Source organism: Ambystoma mexicanum, chromosome 14, assembly GCF_040938575.1.
Source record: "Ambystoma mexicanum isolate Mex_15411 chromosome 14, UKY_AmexF1_1, whole genome shotgun sequence".
Lineage (NCBI taxonomy): Eukaryota > Metazoa > Chordata > Amphibia > Caudata > Ambystomatidae > Ambystoma > Ambystoma mexicanum.
In genome coordinates this window covers 384785843-384807794 of record NC_090940.1, presented here as the reverse complement: position 1 = coordinate 384807794, position 21952 = coordinate 384785843, and the positions used below count along the sequence as shown (strand labels likewise).

Genomic DNA, 21952 nt, shown 5'->3' with positions numbered 1-21952 from the left:
GCTTTCTTAAAAAGAGTAGGCAGTAACCATGGGCAACTGTTTCCAATGGTTCTTGCTTAATGAGGGAGACACGAGAGCGATGAAAGAATTCATTCTGGTTCTCCAATTCATTTCAGAAAACTTGTATTTCCAATACAGAAACCAGTTCTACCTACAGACCTTAGGAACATTGATGGGGACCACCAAAGCCCCCACATATGCCAATTGCTTTATGCACAGGTTCAAAAGAGAACATTCTAGATCAAGCAGTATGGCGGAATTTAATATTACTTTGGGTTTGTGGTATTGACGAAATTTTTGGTATTTGGATAGGCTCAAAGGAAAGCATGCAAGACTACTTTGGATATTTAAACACGATAGATTCAAGGATTCAATTCACTAGAGAAAGCTCCACGACAGATACATTTTCTTGATGTATTTAAATACAAGTACAACAAGAGAAATACCCGACAAACATTTTTCGCAAGGAGACGGACCGGAACAACCTTTTGCACCGTCTGAGTTTTCATCAGCCCAGCTTAATTAAGAACTTCCCTTTCAGTCAAATGATGCGAGTAAAGCGAATTGTAAATGACCCAGTGGGCCTCATTACGACCCTGGCGCTAATGGGTTAACGGCGCCATAAAAGGCTGCGGTGCCGTTAACCCATTAGTGCCCGATTACGAGGTCCCTTTGCGGGAACCGACCTTAACGACTGGTTACGCCAGCCGTTAAAGTAGGGACCCGCAAAGGGACCTTGGTGCTAAGTACGGTACCGCAATTTGCGGTACCGTACTTGGCGCCTTCCCCATTCCCATTGAGCCCCATGGGGCAAAAATGGGAACGGGGAAGGGGGAATTACCGCCCCGCCAACCTTGTAATGGTGTGGTAATTCCCCCTTTCTCCATGGCGAAGTCGGTGAGTTACCGGCATGGACCATGGTGCTGTTAGCACCATGGTTTTCCGCCTGGGTTGTAATGAGGCCCAGTGTCATATGAGAGAGAAATAAAGAACATGGGCAACAAGTTTGAACTATGTGGTTACAAAACAGAAGAGATACAAACTGCAAAAGACCGGATCACGGCACCAATACACAAAATAAGATCAAATGAAGCAACACCACCACTTGTCTTTGTGTCCTGCTACTCCATCCAAAGCAGTCGCATCAAATCTGTAATTAACAAGAATTGGTGCACACTAACCAGTGACTCAATGGTTGAGCATTTAAAGATGATCCTATATTTGCTTACTAGAAGAGTGCAAACTTTAGAGACAGATTATTCAAAAACAGGACACCCACCAAATCACCGATTACATCCAGGAAAGGACGGTTGCCTTGTCTACACTGCAGCAATTGTGGTTTCATAACCAAAGGAGACTCAATTAACCATCCACAAACGGGAGAGAAGATTAAAATCAACAGCTATGCCACCTGCGACACACTGAAAATAATTTATGCCATCAAGTGCCCTGGTGGCATGCATTATGTAAGTCAGTCCAAACGACAAGGAAAGATGCAGTGGAAGGAACACAGGTCATGTATCAGAACATACATACCAATTCGGCGGATGCAAGACATTGGAGTGACAAAACAGACAACATCAACCAGATACAGTTTCAGGTAGTTGAGGTGGTGAAACACAATGCACATGAAAACCTAGGCAAACATCAGGATCAACAGGAAACATACTGGATTGATCAGCTGTATTCCATCACACCAGGGGGGATTAATGAAGAAATAAATTATATGTGCTACCTGTGAACTTACAAATTATAGTTAGGTGTAAACATCAGGGTGACATGTATTATGACAGATTATGCAGACCTCATGAGGTATTCGGATATGACTATACAATTGATGTTATATTCATCATCAAGAATGAGAGTTTAATTCATCTTCCATAGTGATGTTGAGTATTGCAGTAGACTTTCAGATATACTTTTGATTTGGTACACAAGTTATGTTGCAGAAATAATGATTAATATACATTACCTAATTTCACCACATTATTATGTTATACCCTTATGAGTAAGTTTACATGATGAGGAGATAATATATTTGTTCTACCTACAAATGTACTATTATAGTTTGGGGTACATACCCGCAACAAGACGAGTGATATGTATTATGACGGTTATACCATGAAGTATCATGAGGCATTATGCTATTACCATGCAATTAGTGTTCAAACCATTTACAACAGAGAAAGAGTTTTGTAGCATATTTACTGACGTGCCTGTGATTTCGAATCACGCCGCATCATACTATGATAGACATACATCGACCAATGCTGACTAGTCAGTTTAGCCATAATAATAGATCTACCTGCATCAGGATGGTTATCCTTTAAGCCTTATGCACAACGATCCGCTGCACAGCATACTGCAACATCGTAGGACATCCTACCATTGAGGACCTGGCATCCCGTAGGCCCTGGCCACAGGAACCTGCAGGACGCAGGGCGAGTGCCACGTCACTGCGTTGTGAATGGGTGGCGTTGCATCGCCTAGCAGCGCCAGGTCCAAAGCTGAACATTCCATGCCTACCTTTACAGGAGGCATTCATCATTATAATCATTATGCCGATTGAACAGTGCGATATTACTGCATTCTACTTATATTTCAAAGCTATTGGGCCCTGTATCCAAGGACGATCGCAATGTGAAACTTTCTCTACGTCAGCATGCTGGAAGACGCCAAGCGTCGTGTCGCCTGGCAACACCAAGGGTCTCTGTATACAGAGCACCCCGCGACAGGCGCCGGCTTCTCCGAGCAGCGTGTAATAGAACTTTAAGAACAGCAGGTAAGCACCAGCAGGGAACAGATGAGGACTACACTATTTGTTAGCAGGTTATGAATATAGAATAACTGATGGGGATCTCTTTGATCTTTACCTAATACAGCGCAACTCAGAAAAGCACTGCAGCTGCACCTGAGGTAGGCAGAACTACTTCGAGTTACATGGTAACATCGAGCCTTTTTAAGATTCATAATACTGAGTGCAAATGCTTTTGGTTGTTTTCAAATTCATGCCGCTTTGAGATACCAAACACGCATAATACTACAGGCCACATGGCCACACAATCAGGGGAATTTTCTAATGTAAATTATTACATGGATGAATTGCCGTAAAGAGTACCTTTATTGGAGAATTCTAACAGATTGCTGTCCAATTTTCTCCCTGATTCTACACTACTGCACCCTAATCACACACAGTATGTGCAATTGAATGTGTTATATTGATATGAATGGGTCATTTATGATTTTTATTACAGTAATGCTTTCAATGACATGTTGACACTAATTCCTCATATGTAAATACACATTGATTTGTCGGACTGATTGGTTGAACCTTACTGTACTACAATAATGTATGTGAATAACTTTATGCAGTGCCTTAAGCTCTGAAGACGGACATAGTCTGAAATGCATTGGCAATTACATGTAATGGCAACTGAATTGTTGGAGGAATTTCTAGCCTTCCAATTAAATTTTGGAGCATGAAAAAAACATATCTTTTGTCTTTCAATTCATAATAGAACTCTAGACACAAAGTGATGTTAACATAGCATATTGCAGCTCCAGAGAAGAGCTTAACGTGAGCCCACCTGGTATTAGATTAGTTTTTTGTTCTTTCTTTTCTCAGTCATTGGTAACCTTGTGCCAAGGTCTCTAGGTGTGCTCCGATATGGACAACTTTGAACAATTAAAATGGAACTATCAGCAAACAACTAGCGGTGCCCACCCCCAATCACCCAACTGTTTCCGATGCCCACTCATCTTCAGTAATGCAATACCATTATTGCAGATGCTGTGAGAGTCTGACTCCCACCAGGGTTTTGTGAGTTAATGCCTCAGAGAGGTTTTGAGGCCGTTAAAGCAGCAGCTGAGAGCAAAGTATCTGTTGCTTGGGCAAACTTGGCACATCTCCCCACTCACCACAAGGGATCTTTTTTCAGCCACTTTAACCGGCCAGTCCGCTCGCTCTACCAAAAGAGGAGTAGTTATGAAAGGACATACCCCTTCAAGCAGGTCCACTGGGGAGCACAGTTTTGGCTGTCTGACAGAGGCGCCAAGCGATGTGGCTGCCACATTCGAGGTCTGCAGCTACTCCAGGCTCTCGTCAGCATTGCTGCCAAACAGCAGAGAGGTCGTCAAAGGGCATGTTAAGTAGTATGGACTGCACGACTGGTGCAAATTCAGACTCCCGCAACGATTTAAATCTGTGTATCCCTGTGCTCGCCGCTATGGTTCTGCTGATGCTGTTTTTAGAGTCCAAGCCTGACTGAAGAGACTCACACAGCGCCTCCTTTCCGTCTCTCACAATGTTGAGGAAGCCATCTCTCTTTTCTCCTTCTGGAATGTGTTCAGCCGCCATGGAAATGCACTCCCACAAGGTGAACGAGAATTTCGCTAGAGCGTAAGTGGCATTAGCTGATTTTAGCCCCATGCTTCCGGCATTAAACAGCTTTTTTCGCCATTGCATCAAAACGTTTATCGTCCTTATCCAACGGTATGGTTGGATATGCCGCTTGCTTGGATGTTGAAGTAGCTGCCTGAACTACTGGGCTTTCTGGTGTTGTGTGTTTAGACAAGTAGTCTGGATCGCTACTTGAGGGCATGTACTTTTTGGTGAGGTTTTTATTGACGGCTGGCCTTGTTTCCGGTGCACCCCAAATTGCTTTAACCCTCTTCTGTAGGGCAACATGAAAACGTACAAGGTCCTTCTGAAGTCCCTTATCAAGAATATCAGTAAGGCCGTCCTGTTCAAAGGGTGGAGCAGGACTGCCCCATCCCAAAAAGTCAATCACCCTGGACATAAATATGAAGCATCTGCATGCTCTGCCAGGTCTGGCTTGCCAAATTCCAGCTCTGGCGATGTGTCTATGCCACTTGCTGACTGTAGGTTCTAATACAAGTCTTTAATTCTGGACCTCTCCGAAATGAGGGTCTCAGGAACATTGGGTGTTCCAAACTCTAATCCAAATGGAGGAGTATCCTGGTCAGATGGCTCATGTTACTCATAAATGGAGGATAAGGACTTTGTGAGAAACCAAAAGGTGTCTCGACCACTAGTCCCTGGGGATCTGTCACCCAGGTGGCCAGGACACAGCCATCGCTTTTGGATCCAGTTCATGGGGGTGGACCAGTGCGGGAGGAACACCTGGTTGAGGGGTGTTTGGGGAGTGGGACACCGGATGGGGAGACATGGTATCCCCTTCCCTGTGACAGCTTAAACCCATCCTACCAAGTAGGATACATCGGAACTCTTACCCCCTGCACCCTTTTCCAACATAAACACTTTCACACGGACAGACCGCTATTGGAGAAAACAGACTAACAAACGAGCAATGTACCTGACATGTCCCAATGCATTGGTCAGGCGAGGTCAGGCAATTACTGTCAATTACTCACAGCTGCCTTCCATTAAACTTCACCACATGGATAAAAGGTGGAGGAAGAGAGCACTCTGGGCGAGAGCACACAAGAAAATAGCAGTTTCGAAACGGCAGCTGAATGAGAGAAGAAAGACGGCACAATAGGAGGGGATTACCAAGAAGGAAATTCCCTTGACTTTTTTGACAAGGAACCGCTACTTTCAAGACCCCTCGAAAATTAGAAAGCCTAAGACCAGGAAACCAGGCACAACAATCCTGCATTGTGTGTCGGAGATACCCGGGGCCCTCCTGAGTCATTAATCAAGGCGGGGAGAAGCAGCAGCCGCCGTGGTACCGTCCTTGGCTCCAAGAACAAAGCAGCATCAGTGAAATCAACACAGCCAGTGAGTTGGGGAGATTGATACAAGACCGGTCTGTGATAAAGCCAAGGTTCCAAGCAGCAACAATGTGTGGCAAGCGCTGGAATGAACATTGTTAAAAATAGTGTGATAAAATATGCAAGTACAGTGTTTGAACCCTGAATTGAAAAGATACAACACTTTTGACAGAGTGGGTCGCCACCACGTGTGCGCTCAATCAAAGTTCTCTGTAAGGTATCCAGCTGAGACGTGGCAGAAGTGAAAGTTAAAGAGTTGTAAGGAATTGTAAATCAAAGTGTTCCTGCGACGGGTCAAGCAAAATCTTGCGCACAGTCAAACGCTTCTGATTTTGATACAGTAAAGAAAGTTTGGAAAACTAGCTAAATTGGTCCAAGCCTGGCGAAGGGAGACTAATTCAAGGTTTTGTGATAAAGTGGGTCTGAGCCCGGCAGAGGGGGACCCAGGGTGAAAAGTGAATCACCAGAGAAGTTGCGCATACGAGAATCCTGAGGAGAAAGGGACTTTGCATGTTTATCGCATCAGGCCCTCTGAAGTTAGTGACTTTTAATGGCCAAGAGACTTTGGCACAGAAGGTTCGGATAGTGAGATTTTGAACTGCATCCTCAGGCTAAAAAAGTTAGATTATGTGCAAAGCTTGAGTGTGCCACCTTGTCCCGTGCAGAAAATATGGAGAAGGGAAGCTATCGGCTTGACTATTCTGACATATCATTTCTTGAAAAATGTTCTTTTGTATAACATTGTTTCGCACACCATTTGTATTTAGAAGTAAGGACTAGCAATAGGTTTATTAGCATAGGCACCTTTATTTTGACAAGACACCACTAGGACTGCGTTATTGTTTGATGGTTACAGCTTGCTCCCATCTTTAGATTTAGGATTGGATAGGTGTTTTTCAAACCCAATTGAAGTTCAATAAACGCCCTTGTACTGTGGTAACTTGTGTCTGTCTTACTGTTTCATACCATGCCTTCAACTGTCACAAGTCTCTCCCCTTCTCACCTGTCTTTTTTTACTTGCAACCTTCTTTGATGACTTCTTTCGCACGGTCCGGGATTTGTAGAAACTCGTGTGCTGGTCGTCTGGTTCCAGCGTGGGGATAGCGGTCCTACTCCAGGAAGCAGTCAGATGTCCAATACCAGGAACCAGGAAGGAGATTAAATCCGAGCTTGGAGGCACGGAACGCCGTGACTGGAGCGCAGGAGAGGATCCCGGAAGAATCAAAAGGTAAGTTCGAGGAAGGGGAAAAAGGAGGAAGTAGATTCAAGGAATCGTGAAAACAGGACGAGGAAGGAAGTTCCGAGCGATCTTCGTCAAAACACACGTCAGACTGCTCCGAGCGGTAGCGTTGAGACGCGCAGAGCCGCGGGGGGGGTGTTTGCTTTGTAGAATGTTGAATGTAGCGCGTAAAGACTGGCAAGCTGCATTCTGCACCAAACGGCCATGTTTCGAAGGATCACGGAATTCAGTCCTCTATAGGTCAGGGACCACGCAGTCCAGAATGGGCGCAGGCGGCGGTTCATGACAGTATGCCTCCTCCGAAACCCAGCTTCTCCGGGTTTGCCTGGATGGATGAGATGGAATCTTCGTATCAGCCGGGGGGGGCATTCATGTATGACACTGGTTCCCAGGTGCGCTCACTGGGAGGATATCCTTCCACTCGACCAAATACTGTAGTAGACTACGTCGGTACCTCGAGTCACAAATTCTGGAGACCTCATATTCGAGTTGATCATTGATAATCACTGGGGTGGATCCTCAAGCAGTTCGAGAGGGCTGAACATATGGTTTTAACAAAGAAGTGTGGAAGACTGGATGAATCCTTTTCCATGACTCTGGTAGTCGGAGTCGAAGGCCACTCGGTTAACAATTTCCTTTATATAAAAGGGTCCGTAATATCTGGGAGCCAATTTATTTGGTCGTAGGTGCCGAGGAAGGAGTTTTGAGGATAACCAGACCTTATCGCCAATTGAATTTGAAGGCCCAGGCCTTCTTTTGGAGTCTGCACATTGTTTCACGTCTCTTCAGGCTTTTTCTAGGTGTTCCTTTGCTTCTTTGTGCACACTGATTAGTGTTTCAATCCAGGAATCAACTGCCGGAAATGGGGCAGGATGCGGGAGAACGGATGGTAGGACTGAAGGATGAAATCCTTAACTACAGAAGAAAGGACTGGTCTTGATAGCAGAATGATCCGAATTGTTGTATGCAATTTAGGCATCCTCACCTCAACACATCGAAATTTGCCCGTTTTATTTTGTAATTGAAAGCCTCAGCTTGTGTAACCATAACAAGCATACCAGTCCCCTGCGCTGCACGGACACTAAAAACGAAGTCCATAACATCTAGATTTGATAATGCAAAAACACGGGGTTTTTGCCTTTTAAAGATGGCCGCCGCCGCTTCCTCTCACCCACTTTGCTTTGTTGTGAAGCCCCAGAAGCTTGTTGCCCTTTGATTGGTTGCCTGCTACACCTTAACCAATCGGGCTGCACCGGCAGGTGAAGCCGGCCCCTCACGAAGGCAACAGACAAAGGCTACCCCGCTGTCATGATGCCTACCCCCGGAGCACCAGGCCAGGCCCAGCACCCCCGGGAGCAGGCATCACGCCCCCGGGGAAAAGCCCAGCAGCCCTTTATAGGGGCTCTTTGGACTCTGTCCTGGCGCCGTTGGTGCCAGGCTCTTGTTGGACATCAGTCCTGGAGCCATAGGCGCTAGGCTCATAAGGGGAAGTGTTTGGTGCACTTACCTGAAGCAGACCATGCTGCACACTCACCTGATGCAGACCATGCTGCATGAAGAACCAAGCCAAATGAGGCTTAGGAGGGACTATTTTTCTGAAGGAACTATTTTGTTACTTGGGTGGGGCTGTGGAAGAATACTCACCTGGAACTTCTTCCAAGGCTATTTAAGCCACGCCCGGACAGCCACACGTGCTTCGCGTTGTTCTGCATCCCAGCAGCTGAACGCTCACCATGTCTGCTCCTGCACCTGGACTCCAGCCACGCCCGCCTCGAACCTGGAACACCTGTAAGGAAAGAAGAGAAGAGAAGAGAAAGGTGAAATCCAAGAACTTATTCAACCTTCTTACCTGCATCCGGAATCTTCACGCCAGCATTCCTGAAGGAAGACTTCCATTTAAAAGCACTGCGTTGCTCGCTGCAGCGCCGTGCTTCACTCACCTGTTCCCGAGACGCCGCCCGGCTCCATCGCGGCACTCAGCACCGGTCGCCACATCTCTGCACCTAGGGGAGAGAAGAAGAGACAAAAGGTGAGCAAGGGAACACAAGAGGAAAGCAGAATTTTCAGCCATATTACTTACCGGCTTTTCTTGGTGAACCATTCCACATCTCGGGTCGGCGCTGCATCTTTGGCAGGTACCGCACCCCGGCCTCTATGGGGAAAGGACAAAAGACATTACTGGGGAATTATAAAGACATTTAGAGGGGTCGCCCTCATCACTAACTCACCTGATTTTACCACCGGCAATTTAACCCCTCAACGTATCGCCTTTGTTCTGCACCTGAAATAAAGGACAGATCACAGGTTAGGAAAAACAACATAAAGGAGGCTCACACTTGAACTTTTGTATCTTCATACTTACCGCGTATCGCTCAGAAAAGTCAAGTGGATTTGCCAGCGCCATTCTGAAAACCAGTGAAGTAACTGGACGAACGCGCGGCCCTGCACCAGAAGCAGGATGGAGAGTTCATCCTTCCAAACCATAAGGTGAGCTTAAACCGGGGGTTTTGGAGGAAGTCAGAGAAGAACGAAGGGAGAAAGGGGGGAGCAAGCACACTATTCAGCAGACAGTTAATCCCCTTTCTCATCTGCAGAAGGATATTCCTACGGGCCAGACAAGCAAGATTTGGGGGCCCTGTTCAATCGGTGGTCCGAATTCTGCGCATCACGCTTGAAGAGGCCACAGCAACCCAGACAAGACCAGCGCCTCCGTGGGAGCCAGGTGAGCGTTACACCCACTGACTGAGCCTGACCAAGCTTGGTCGTGCTCGAGTGTGCCTATCGTCTTGCTTAAGCATAATACGGTGAGACCCCAGAACTGAACTTACTTTCGTGATTCCAACGGTCTACCCACGTATATACAGCCACCCGCCAACTTTCCGCTACTTTTCTGCAATTCCTGCTTACCACAGTGCGATCGGCACCCGAACTGTACCATTACCTTTGTCAACTAATTGTACCCTGCATAGTTCCCCAACTATGATACTACAACAAGTCGTTAAATACTGCATGCGTTAGACATTGTTACGAGCACAAATGTACTGGTATTTACAAACGACAGCCATCCGCTGACGTGCACCCACCTAATTTACCTGCCAATACTGCATGCCTCCTAAAGGCTCCCCCCACTGACCTTAGACCTCCATCCTCTCATCGCTGCCGGTGTTCGACTTGCCTAGTACCTGCATGACTCGCGTTACATTTCCTATCTGCTCGCACTAGTACGCAAGTTGCTTCTGTTGACTTGTTTATTGTCTCAATATCCTCCGCGCCTACTTGTTATTCGTGTTCATTATTTGCTGCTCATGATGCACATTTACTCCGACCTAATGGTCACTTTTGCCTGCAAACTAATATAAGCTGCTGCTTCAACTCGGTTCTATTCCAGTTATTGCTTAGTTCATATCATGCTGGCCAATTGCCTATTTGATATCTATTCCGCCCTAGAGGCCATCCTTGCCTGCTAGCTAATATAAGTTGCTGCTTCAACTCAGTTCTATTCCAGTTATTGCTTAGTTCATATCATGCTGGCCAATTGCCTATCTGATTTCTGGTTGCTCATGTTGCATGTCTATCCTGCACGAGAGGTTAATATTGCTTGTTAGCATCCTGCCCCCAGACTATCACGCAGTGCCACCCATGTGCATCACAACCACCTACATTCACAGTATCGGCCCAAATACAAGTATCTCTCCTAAGCGCCTGACCACTTACCTTCCATGAACATGCCCGCTATAACCATTAGCATGCCCCCCCTGCTCAGTAGCCTGTTTGCCTGCCTCCTGCTCCTAAATATTATAGCACTGCTCACCATGCCGCTTCAACACCTGACTACTATGTACTCGACCATACCCAACACCAAACCAACCAGTGGCTTACCTCTAATTATAAATGACGTACTTCCAGTGCTACCTACTGATGCCCCCTGCCCCACCATAGACAGGAACCTAAGACTTAGAGCCAGACTAGCTAAAATATACGAGCCGCTTGCCCACTCTATGCCCGCCGCACATAGACTAAGCTCCACTTCCATCAGCCTAAACAAACCTAAACAAGTTCATAATCACTATATAAACCTCCACTCTGTCCTACCAACCAGAGCAATACAAGATCAACACAGGAATCTACTCCTACCTTAACCACCATAACTACAGTAAGCCCCCAAATTAAGGGAGCCCTGATGAACGCTAGATCGCTAGTAGCTCATGCAACAGAAATTGCAGACCTAATTCTTAAAGAAGACCATGACCTCCTTGCTATCACTGAGACATTGCTTCATCCGGCAGCAGGCCCCATGCTCATGCTTGCAGTTCCTGAGAATTACTCTATCTTGAGACAAGACCGACCCAACGCTAGAGGAGGTGGTGTTGCCATTATTCGTAAATGTAGTCTTACCATGAGATTAGCTACTACCATCAATGTCCCTTCCTGCAAACTACTCTCAGTCAAAGTCCCCATTACTAATGCCCAAACCCTCAACATCCATGTGATCTATCGTCCTCCAGGCCCAATAGGCACATTCGATGAGGATATTAATACCATTTTATCCGCCAACCTGAAAAATTCCACTCAGGTACTCTCGGAGACTTTAACATGGGTTTCAATGACCCTGAAGACCATCTCGCCATCACCACGCTTAATACCCTTACTGAACTAGGTTTTACCCAAAGATGTCGGAAACCCACCCATGACAAAGGTAGAATACTAGATTGGGTGGCTGACTATAATTGCTTAGCTAAAATCACTGACATCTCCCAACTCGCCTGGACTGGCCACCACCTGGTATCGTTCTCGCTCTCCACCACTAGACCTCCACCTATGCCTTCCAATAGGGCTCCACCCACATTCACAAGAAATAAAAAGAGTATCACTGCGGAGAGACTCCTCCCGAACTTACTCCCTACACTCAAAACACTCCCTGACAACTTGGATACTGAGACTTTGGTCGAGGAATATAATAAAATGTGTCCACCTCCCTGGACCTTATTGCCCCTCTCAAACTCAGACCAAGCAAGCCCAAAATGCATCTGAACAAATGGTACACACCATTCCTTAAAAACTTAAGACAGCAAAAAAGAAACTGTGAGGTCACCTGGAAAAAAGACCCATCTGCAGTCAATAAAATTAAACTCACTAAACTAGCAGCCTTGTACAAAAAAGAAATCGTCCTAGCAAAACGTACCTCTTTCGACTCCTGTATCTCATAGGCCAATTCAAACATGAAGGAACTTTTTTCTATTCTTAAAGTAGTAGAAACTCCCATAACACCTCCAGATACCTGCACCAAAGACAAGAATTGGTGCACTGAAATCCAAAACGCCCTAGCCAACAAAATCACTACTCTACAAAACAAAATCTCCTGCAAAAAAGCCTCCTTGAATAACCCTCTCTTGTCCAAATCACCTGAAAAGCAGATTTCAAGGGAACCTACCTGCTTCAACTTCACCAAAGGGACCACACTTGAAGTTGAAAAAATCATCCTGTCTTTGAAACCCACCAACTGCCAGGGAGACCTGTGCCCGGCACAGCTTATTAAAGACCCTGCCCGCGACCTCTCCCCATTCATCACAAAGCTAATCAACACCTCCTTCTCCACTGGATCCATCCCAACTAACCTAAAACAATCTTTGGTATTACCCCTACTAAAAAAAAAAAAAACACACTTGACCCGGCTAAGCCCACAAACTACAGACCCATAACGACCGTATCATTCCTTCTTAAAATCCTGGACAAAGTCGCATATGTACAAATTCAGAAGTATTTGAAAGAACATCACCTACTAGGAACCAGACAATCAGGCTTCCGTCCCCAACACGGGACTGAGACAGCCCTTATGGACCTTAAAACACAGATTGATTTGCTCAGAGATAATGGCCAAGCTGCCTTACTCGACCTCTCTGCAGCATTTGACTTGGTCGACCACTTCTCCACTGAGGCCATTACATGGATTAGATTATTCCTTAACGGCAGAACCATGAGGGTTTTCTCGCCAACAGATGCAGCCGACCCCATACCCATCACCTCTGGTGCACCTCAGGGATCCTGTGTCTCCCCTACACTGTACAATATATTTACCAAGCCCCTTTTCGATGATCTGGATCATCTAGGTATCATCTACACTAATTATGCAGATGATCCCCAGATCCTCCTTCCGCTTTCTGGAGATTATGGGAAGGATTAGGCCTTGGTGAATAGTGTGTACATCATCATCCAGGCATGGATGGCCACACACGGTCTATGTCTGAATGATGATAAAACTGAACTTATCACCTTGGGCACCACTGCCAGCCTAAAGAAATTAAGCCCGGCCTAATCATCTTTCATGATTGATGGCAACACTATTAGGGTGGGACATGAAGTTAAAACATTGGGCTTCTACCTGGATTCCAATTTCTCCTTCAATAGACAGGTGAACTCACTAGCCTCCTCCACGGCCTACACGTGCAAATTGATCTGCGCAGCCAAACCTTTTCTATCTGATACCAGCTGCTTGACCCTTGCCAGAGCCCTTGTACTGTCCCGTCTGGACTACTGCAACACTCTTCATCTTGGGTCCCCCAAAGCCACCATTAGTAAACTACAAATTCTCCAGAATAACACACTTAGAGCGGCTCTGGGCATCTCCAGAAGAGATCATATCAGTATATAGCCAACAGAACAACTGGATCCCCATCAAAGATAAAATCTCCCTAAAAACTGCTTCACTCACCCACAAGGCCCTCAATAACGCCACCCCTATCTACCTGATTGACAGATTCCACAGACAGACCTCTCAGGGACCGACAAGAACAGCATATAAAGACTGCCACTCCGTCGCCAATTACAAACGCTCCACCATAGGAGACAACAGCTTCCCAGTGAAAGCGGCTAAACTGTGGAACTCCCTACCAACACTTAAGAAACCACAGCAAGTCAAGAAAGGCAGGGTCTACTGTAGAGCCAAAATTTCATAGGCCAGGCCCCACTCTTGGAGAAAGCAAGGCGGAATGTGCCCAAGATCACACAGTGGAAATGCACTCAAAGTCTTTGCAGAAAAGTCAAAAAGAGGTTGGATCAGTTCAGAAAGGCAAAGTTATCAGGTCTGCGGTCAACCCAGTTAGAAAGTCAAGGATTTACGGGACACCTTGGACAATCTGTTGCAAGGGAGACCAGGTGGGACACAGTACCTGAAATGGTGAGAAAACTCCAGCGGGGGTAGTTGTTCGTGGTAGCGGGTGCAAGTTGTGGCTTCGACCTGAGGAAGAGATGATCTCGACGAGGAAGAAAGCTGGAGGTCGTTGCATTGCCAGGGAAGAAACCAGCCGCGGAGTTCCCGATTAAAAGGTACAACCCTTTTATTCGCGGTAGTGGTGAAGCGAGGCTATCCGGCCGCCGGGGTGCTTGGCACGGGCGATTCGACCACGAGACGTCCAGGAAGGCGAAAAAGGCGAACTGGTTGGTCCCACCAGCTCAAAGGGAAGAAGACTCTCCTGGAAGAAGATCTCCTCTGTCGTCGGGGAAGTGGCGAGTCCGTACAGCAGGGCTCCACCGGTGGTGTCGTTGTTGTAGATGGCTCAGCTTCTCCCTTCTTTGGATTCTTTAGGTCCTGTGGCGACTTCTGAAGTTCCAGTCCCCGAGGCCCTGCTTTGATGCAGAAAAAACCCCATTCAACAGCCTTGCTGTCACTCAAACATGCTAAGTGGTGAGCCGGGCGGCTCACCACTGGGCCAATCACACAAGAGTGCGACTTGAGGTTCCAAGGCAACTCAGTCCAGGGTGCCTAGTCCCCCTCCCACACATCCTGTAGACCCCAGACAGAGTGGCACTATTTGGAGGGCTTCTGTGGAGAAGCCCGCCAAAAAGTGGAACAAAGGGCTCGACTTGGGTTAGAGTTTCAGAGGCGAACACAAACGCCATTTTAAAACTGAGTCCTGGCAAAAAAGACCCAACCGGGGAATAAATATTAAATAAATAACCCTGAGGTATCTTTAACATTGCACCAAAAAGTGGTGCGTTTAAAATCAATGGGAAAATTCCATAGGAAATATTCTGGTGGAATATTTTGCGAGGTATCCACTGCCACCAGCCAGAAACTCGACAAGGGGGGACTGGACAGTGCCCCCTTGGAAAACAGACCCAGGGGCAATCGAATTACCCCTACCAGTACTTCCACAATATGATGGTTTGTACTGGTTCTGTTCACAATTTGAGACTAGTAAAGTCAATGGTGAGTTTACATGCCCTGGGAGGCAGTAGTCAGTCCGAGGGTATGGAGTCTATGTTTGGGGGTCACTATGACACCCCTGTGTTACTGCACTGAGGGTGCTGTGTAACACACATACCAAAAACACATGAAGCTCTATGGAGTAAAATACCCCATAGCCCATAAAACACATTCACAGTCAAAGGACATTCTCAAATCATGCCTAAGAGTGGGAGGAAAAGAGTCTCACTCTTAGCACGAGAAAAAAATAAACCCCAAAAATCCAGCAAAGCTGCTGGGGGACTCACTAGGTTTGGGAATTTAGCCTTAACAGAGAATTCTCCCTAACAAATATCCACCAGCAGAGCGATTGCTTGAGCAACAAATATTGAGTTGGGAAACATCTTAGGAAAAGTCCAGTCCTCAAGGGTTTCGTAATCAGGACGTCTGGATAAGGCACCGGCAATAATGTTTTGTGTTCCTGGAAAATGATGGATTCGGAATTGGTATTGGGCAAAAAAGAAGGCCCAACGGGCTTGGCGACTGTTTCGACATTCCAGAGATTGTAGGACTTGAAGATTCTGATGGTCCGTGCAAACTTGTATCGGGTGTTTGGCTCCCAGAAGGAGATGATGCCATTCAGTGAAGGCTTGACGAATGGCTAACAATTCCTTCTCCAGGACGGAATATTGAGTTTCACTGGGAGTCAAGGTGCGGGAGAGATAAGCGATGGGGTGTTCTAACTTGTCGCCAAGTTCCTGTTTCAGGACTGCCCCGATGGCTTAGTTGGAGGCATCAGTTTCGACAAGAAAAGGTCAGTTAGTATCGGATTGAGCTAGGATGGGAACTTGTGTGAATACCGACTTCAACCGTTGAAATGCTGAATCTTGGGCTGTGGTCCACTGAAAGGGAGTATCCTCCTTTAATAGTGTGACAATGGGATGCACAATCTCAGAGAACGCGGGTATACATTTCCTGTAGAAATTAGCAAACCCCAGGAAGGATTGGATTTGTTTTTCAGTGGTCGGAACAGACCAAGATAGAATGGAGTCAACCTTGGAAGAATCCCTCCTTATCCCCTTTGGGCTAAGAACGAATCCGAGATAGTGAACAGTTGATACATGGAAAAGACATTTCTCGGGTTTGGCCAGGAGCTTGTGTTCTCGTAAACATTGTAATACTGCCCTTACGTGCTCTTCGTGTTCCAGATGGTCCTTGGAGTAGATCAGTATGTCGTCTAAGTAAACAATGACGAAGAGGAACAACATATCAGAAATTACCCGATCCATGAAACGTTGGAAGATTGCAGGGGCATTAGCAAGTCCAAAGGGCATGACCAAGTATTCAAAATGGCCGAAGGGCGTTCTAAAGGCTGTTTTCCATTCATCATCTTCTTTTATACGAATAAGATGATAGGCACCCCTGAGATTAGGTTTTGTGAAGATGACTGCACCTCTCACTGCTTCCAGGATTTCCGAGATGAGAGGCAATGGGTAACGATCCTTGAGAGTGCATTGGTTAAGGCCACGGTAATCCAAACACGGCCTGAGCTCCTTGAATCCTTCTTAGGAACGAAGAAAAGGGACGCGCCCGCTGGGGACTTGGATGGTCTAATAGTTCCATTTTCCAGGTTGGTGTCCAGGTATTCCCGGAGGGCCCTTTTTTCGGGTTCTGACAAAATAAACATTCTTCCAAAGGGGATCACGGCTGAAGGTTCAGTGTCAATGGCACAAACCTCTGGTCTGTGGGGTGGCAGAGCTTGAACAATTGCTGTTGAGAATACATCTGCGTATGCCTGGTAGGCCCTGGGGATACGGATAATGTTAGAGACGGTGACTGGAATTTGCTGAGTTTCTTGAGAGTCTTCGGAGGAACTTGGTAAAGTGATTGGGGACAAACAGTGGGACATACAATGTTCTGAACCAAGAAATAAAGAGCCTGCTGCCCAGTTGATATAGGGGTTATGCTTCTGTAACCGGGGCATGCCTAGAACCATAGGATAGTGAGCAGATCTTATGATATCAAATTTAATCCTTTCTTGGTGTTGATTAATAGAAAGAAGAATCTCTTTGGTCTGAAGGGTTATGGGTCCTGAAGATAAGGATCTCCCATCAATAGCTTCAACAGGTTGCATAGTCTCTCGTGTTTCGTGGGGAATGTTGTGACTAGTGACCCAATCATGATCTATGAATATGTCCATGGTTCTGCAATCCACTAGTGCCAAGATGGGGTAGGATTATTTCTTGGAAGGCGATAGGAATGCTTGTAGAATCACAAGATTGTTTTGTCCAGGAGAGTTCAAGGAAGGAATTGATGTGGAGCAGACACCTTTCTCGCGAAACTGTGCCCCATCTAGGATTGGGAGCTGGAGTTTCCCGAACACCGTGGTGGAGCGATAGGGCACTCTCTCACAAGTTGTTTATCGGAGGCGCAGTACATGCACAGTCCAGTGTGAATCCGGCGCATCCTTTCTTGTGGAGTAATGGGTCCACGGAAGACCCAGTTGCATGGGTTCAGGATCCGGGGTTGGAGAAGCTGCGGGCTATGGTCGGTATGAATGGTGTGTGGCAGCCTTTTGAGATGTTGACTAAGACTTTCTTTTCTCTGCCTTTCTTTCCTGGATTCGAAAGTCAATTTGTAGGGAGAGGTCCATGAGGGCTTGGAAGGAGCTTGGGCGAGCTACCCTGGCTAGCTCGTCCTTTATTTCTTCATTTAGACCTCTCCGAAAGAGGGTGAAGCTGGTTTCTTGGGACCAATCAGCGTCTTTTACAAGTTGTTTAAAGCGGGTCAGATAGGTAAGCATATCCTGGGATCCTTGTTGAAATTCAAGTAGTCGTTCCTGAGCGCTGTAAACAAGCTCTGGGCGATCAAACATGGCTTTTAGGGCTTCCACGAATCCATCATAATCATCTAGGAGGGTGTCGCCCAAATTGACTAGGGGGGTTGCCCAGGTTAAGGCGTTACCGGTGAGGTGTGAGATCATAAACCCCACCTTGGCTCTTGGGGTGGAAAAGTAGTAGGGCTTAAAGGTGAAAAGCACCAAACATGAGTCAAGGAAGGCATGAAGGTTCTTTGAAGAGCCATCATATTTGTCCACAACTCCTCCCAATAAGACACTTTCTTTAGTAGCAGAATCACGAGACAAGACTAGCTGCTTTAAAAGCAGCGTTCTCTGCCTTAAGGTTCTGGACTTCAGTGGTTAATTCCTGCATACCTCGCATGAGGTCTTGAACCGCGGCTTCCATCTCTGTATTCGTATCATTTTTTAGGCGTCTCAATCTGTCACAAGTCTCTCCCCTTCTCACCTGTCTTTCCTTACTTGCGACCTTCTTTGATGACTTCTTTCGCACGGTCCGGGATTTGTAGAGACTTGTGTGCTGGTCGTCTGGTTCCAGCGTGGGGATAGCGGTCCTAGTCCAGGAGGTGGTCGGATGTCCAATACCAGGAACCAGGAAGGAGATTAAGTCCGAGCTCGGAGGCACGGAACGCCGTGACTCGAGCGCAGGATCCCAGAAGAATCGAAAGGTAAGTTCAAGGAAGGGAAAAAGGAGGAAGTAGATTCAAGGAATCGGGAAAACAGGACTAGGAAGGAAGTTCCGAGCGCACTTCGGCAACACACGTCAGACTGCTCCGAGCGGTAGCATTGAGACGCGCAGTGCCGCTGGAGTGTGTCTGCTTTGTAGAATGTTGAACGTAGTGCGTAAAGACTGGCAAGCGGCGTTCCGCACCAAACGACCATGTTGGAAGAATCACGGAATTCAGAGCTCTATGGGTCAGGGACCACAAAGTTCAGAATGGGCGCAGCCGGCGGTTCATGACATCAACTTGAACAAATCCTTCCTAGGGAGTGGTTTGTAGGTTTTCTCAACCTTCTTCGATGCAAGGTTTCGTCAGTAATGGCATTGATGACTTTGACGCTGATGTTGTCGATGGCTTTGATGATTTTGGCGTCGATGGAGCCTTTGAGGGGCTCAACGCCTGACTCGATGGAGTCTTCGACGAATGAGGACTGTTTCTGTCGTTGAGTCGAGACCTCAACGGTTCTCGAGGGGTCTCAGGCTCGTCTCCCGGGCTAGAGGGCACACAGGATTTTGCCTTAGCCCTTTCATTGTCAGCTTTTGATGGCGCGACAGGAGCATGGAATTTCAGTTTCTCATTCGAGGGTGCCGGGGCCGCTTTCTTGAAGATTTCCAGCATTTTTTTCCAACACCTCAAATTCGGCAGAAGTCAGTGACTTACTTGGGCAGGCAATTTTCCTCTTAGGCAAGGAATCAGAGGAAGTGGAAGGTGACCTATGGCGCATATTCGTTATCTTTCTCGAAAATGAGGAATGGTGTGAACCACTCCTAGAACCGGAGCGTCTTTTGGACCTTTAACTCCGAGGAGAGTTGCTGCTCGACTCGTCAGACGAGTGCCTTTTCGACCGAGTCATCGAGGGGGATTTTGTAGGCGGCCTACCTGCTGCTAACTTCCTCTTAGGCTCCTTCAATGCCTTACCTGTCAGACTTTCAAGACTAACAGTCCACCATTCTGTGCTCAACACCAAAGCAACAGAGGCACACCCTATGGGGATCTGCTATAGACATCTTGGCGCCGCAGTCATGACACTTCTTAAACCTTGTCTTCGGGGTTGATGAAGTGGATGACAAGTCCATTTCGAATATGTCACAGTTTCAGTGTGCCGTAATTCTCGAAGCATTAGCAATCATGGAAAAACGGAACTGAATCTAACAGGCTCTGCATGTGCTATGTGTACCAGTGATGACGTCTACCTCGAGACGGAGGCCCTCGAGGGATAGATATCGAGTCAACCCCATCAATGCACAGCGCCCTCTGCCTAAACTTTTTTTCAAAAGCAGCTAAAGCTGGAAGGGACAATATCTAAAGATGTAGAATAGGTGGAAGGACACAATCCATTCGAAAGGAGGTTATAAAAATAATAAAAACTTGACATGGCTAGCTGTTGACTTTTTTTCTTAGGGTAGGATTAGTGCAGCACCATATGCTTTTTTGGAGGGTCAATTACAATTAATTTGAAAAACCTCAGTAAAAGATTGACATTTAAATGTGTGTTTTCAAAAGAGAGCTTTTTCTCGTTGAGAAGTATCTAGAAGTAATGTGCATAGACAGATATATTCAGGGTTTAACAATATTAATGAAAAATATGATGGCAAACCTTTTATTTTACACTTATACAAAAATATAAGAAGACAAGTGGTGGTAAGACTGGAGACTGCGGAGAGCATTTATAAATGTTCTTCATGTGCAGCATGCTACCTGGTACTATAGGCCTCAGGCTTCTATAAAGTATACCATGAAATACAGCTGGTATAAAAAAGTACTGCTGGCAAATAAAATGCAAAGTTAATAAAGGTGATAGGAAGCGAAGAAAAGAAAACCTCACCAAGCATACCTAGAAAGGACTGTATAAAATAGATAATTCCATTCACTAACCTATTCCGCGAATAGTTGACAACTTCGATTTGTCCATGCCGGTAGATACATTTTGAAATCTGGTACGGCCGCAGTGAAATGTGAAATGGAGACCAGGTTTCTTGTCTCTCAAACAAATCAGAATGATTACAAACCTGGGGAAAAAAAGGAAGACATGAAAAACAAAATAACAAAAAAATACACGCATCTTACCCCAGGCTTCCTTGTGTGCACATTCTGATTGGTACCAAGTAACCAATTAAAATAAACATCCCTATGCCTCTATGGAACTGGAGCTAAGTGGAGAACTGGAAGTGGTCTTGTGCACTTTCAAAAAAAGAGGTATTCTATACTTTGTATTCCCTGTTATCTATTATCTGTCTTTCACCGGCAATCTCCTGTGGCCTATCATGTCACCACCCTGATCTAAGCAAGCTCAAAGTGATTACCAAATGTACACAGCCTGCCCAGCCAAGGCACACTTCTCGGAGTTGGATGGGGGACAGATATGCGCAGTACAACCAGGTGGTCCTTTTGGGGGGGGGGGGGGGGGTTCCCCTCAATCCGGACTTATTCCTAAATGGACTCAAAGCGTACATCCGTTTTAAGGAACGGGGTACTGGCCCTGATGATACGGTTGTCCCAATGTTAGCCTATGCCTCAATGTTAATTATAGAAACAATACAGTCCAAAAGGTTTACTCGTTTTCTGATCGGTTTCAACAGTGTCTGGCTTTCCGGAGCAAATGCCTCTAGTTGCCCGAGGACTACTGATTAAGGTTCCCGAGGTCCAAGTGGTGACCCCAGCAATGAAGAGGGTCCCGACACATTGTAGGAATATGAAGAGCAAGCAGATATGGTAGGAGGAAGCAGAAAGGGAGTTTTCAGCTTTCTGGGAACATTGGGACCAGTCTGTTCCAGGGGGAAAAAGAGGTTCCAGTAATGGGACAGTGCAAATGACAGTCAGACAGCCAATCCCCATCACAGATAACACTTGAGTCTCCTTACACCAGAGAAATGCTGAAAGCCCTACTAAAGTCCACAAGCTCAGTCTGGTGGTGTGGACATTTGTAGATGGAACTGTTTTGGAGAAGGAAGAAGCAAGAAGAGTGTGAACAGGAGCAAGAGTTCGTGAGCTGGAGAGGGGGTTGAGTCCAATAGTGTTATGGAGGTGTTGGGAAGGAACCATGGTCCTCCCGAACCCCCAAGCGCTTTATAGTTAGGCAAGAGTTAGGTAAGACCTCTTTAAGGCCCTATAATGGACTAGGGGGGAGGAGGAGCACTGGAAAGGCTCTCTCATGCAAACATAATCACATACACAGATATAGGCAAGTGCTGAAGAAG

At 46.4% G+C, this 21952-nt stretch overlaps 1 protein-coding gene across 1 annotated transcript in view; it reads right to left on the bottom strand.

Annotated features, from left to right (window-relative positions):
• The window catches only part of INO80 (INO80 complex ATPase subunit), a 1945052-nt gene that overhangs the window by 842732 nt on the left and 1080368 nt on the right, over nt 1–21952 (bottom strand). Inside the window, exon 21 of the mRNA XM_069637507.1 lies at nt 20631–20764. Coding sequence (XP_069493608.1) covers nt 20631–20764 — 134 coding nt within the window. The remainder of the gene's footprint in view (nt 1–20630; nt 20765–21952) is intronic.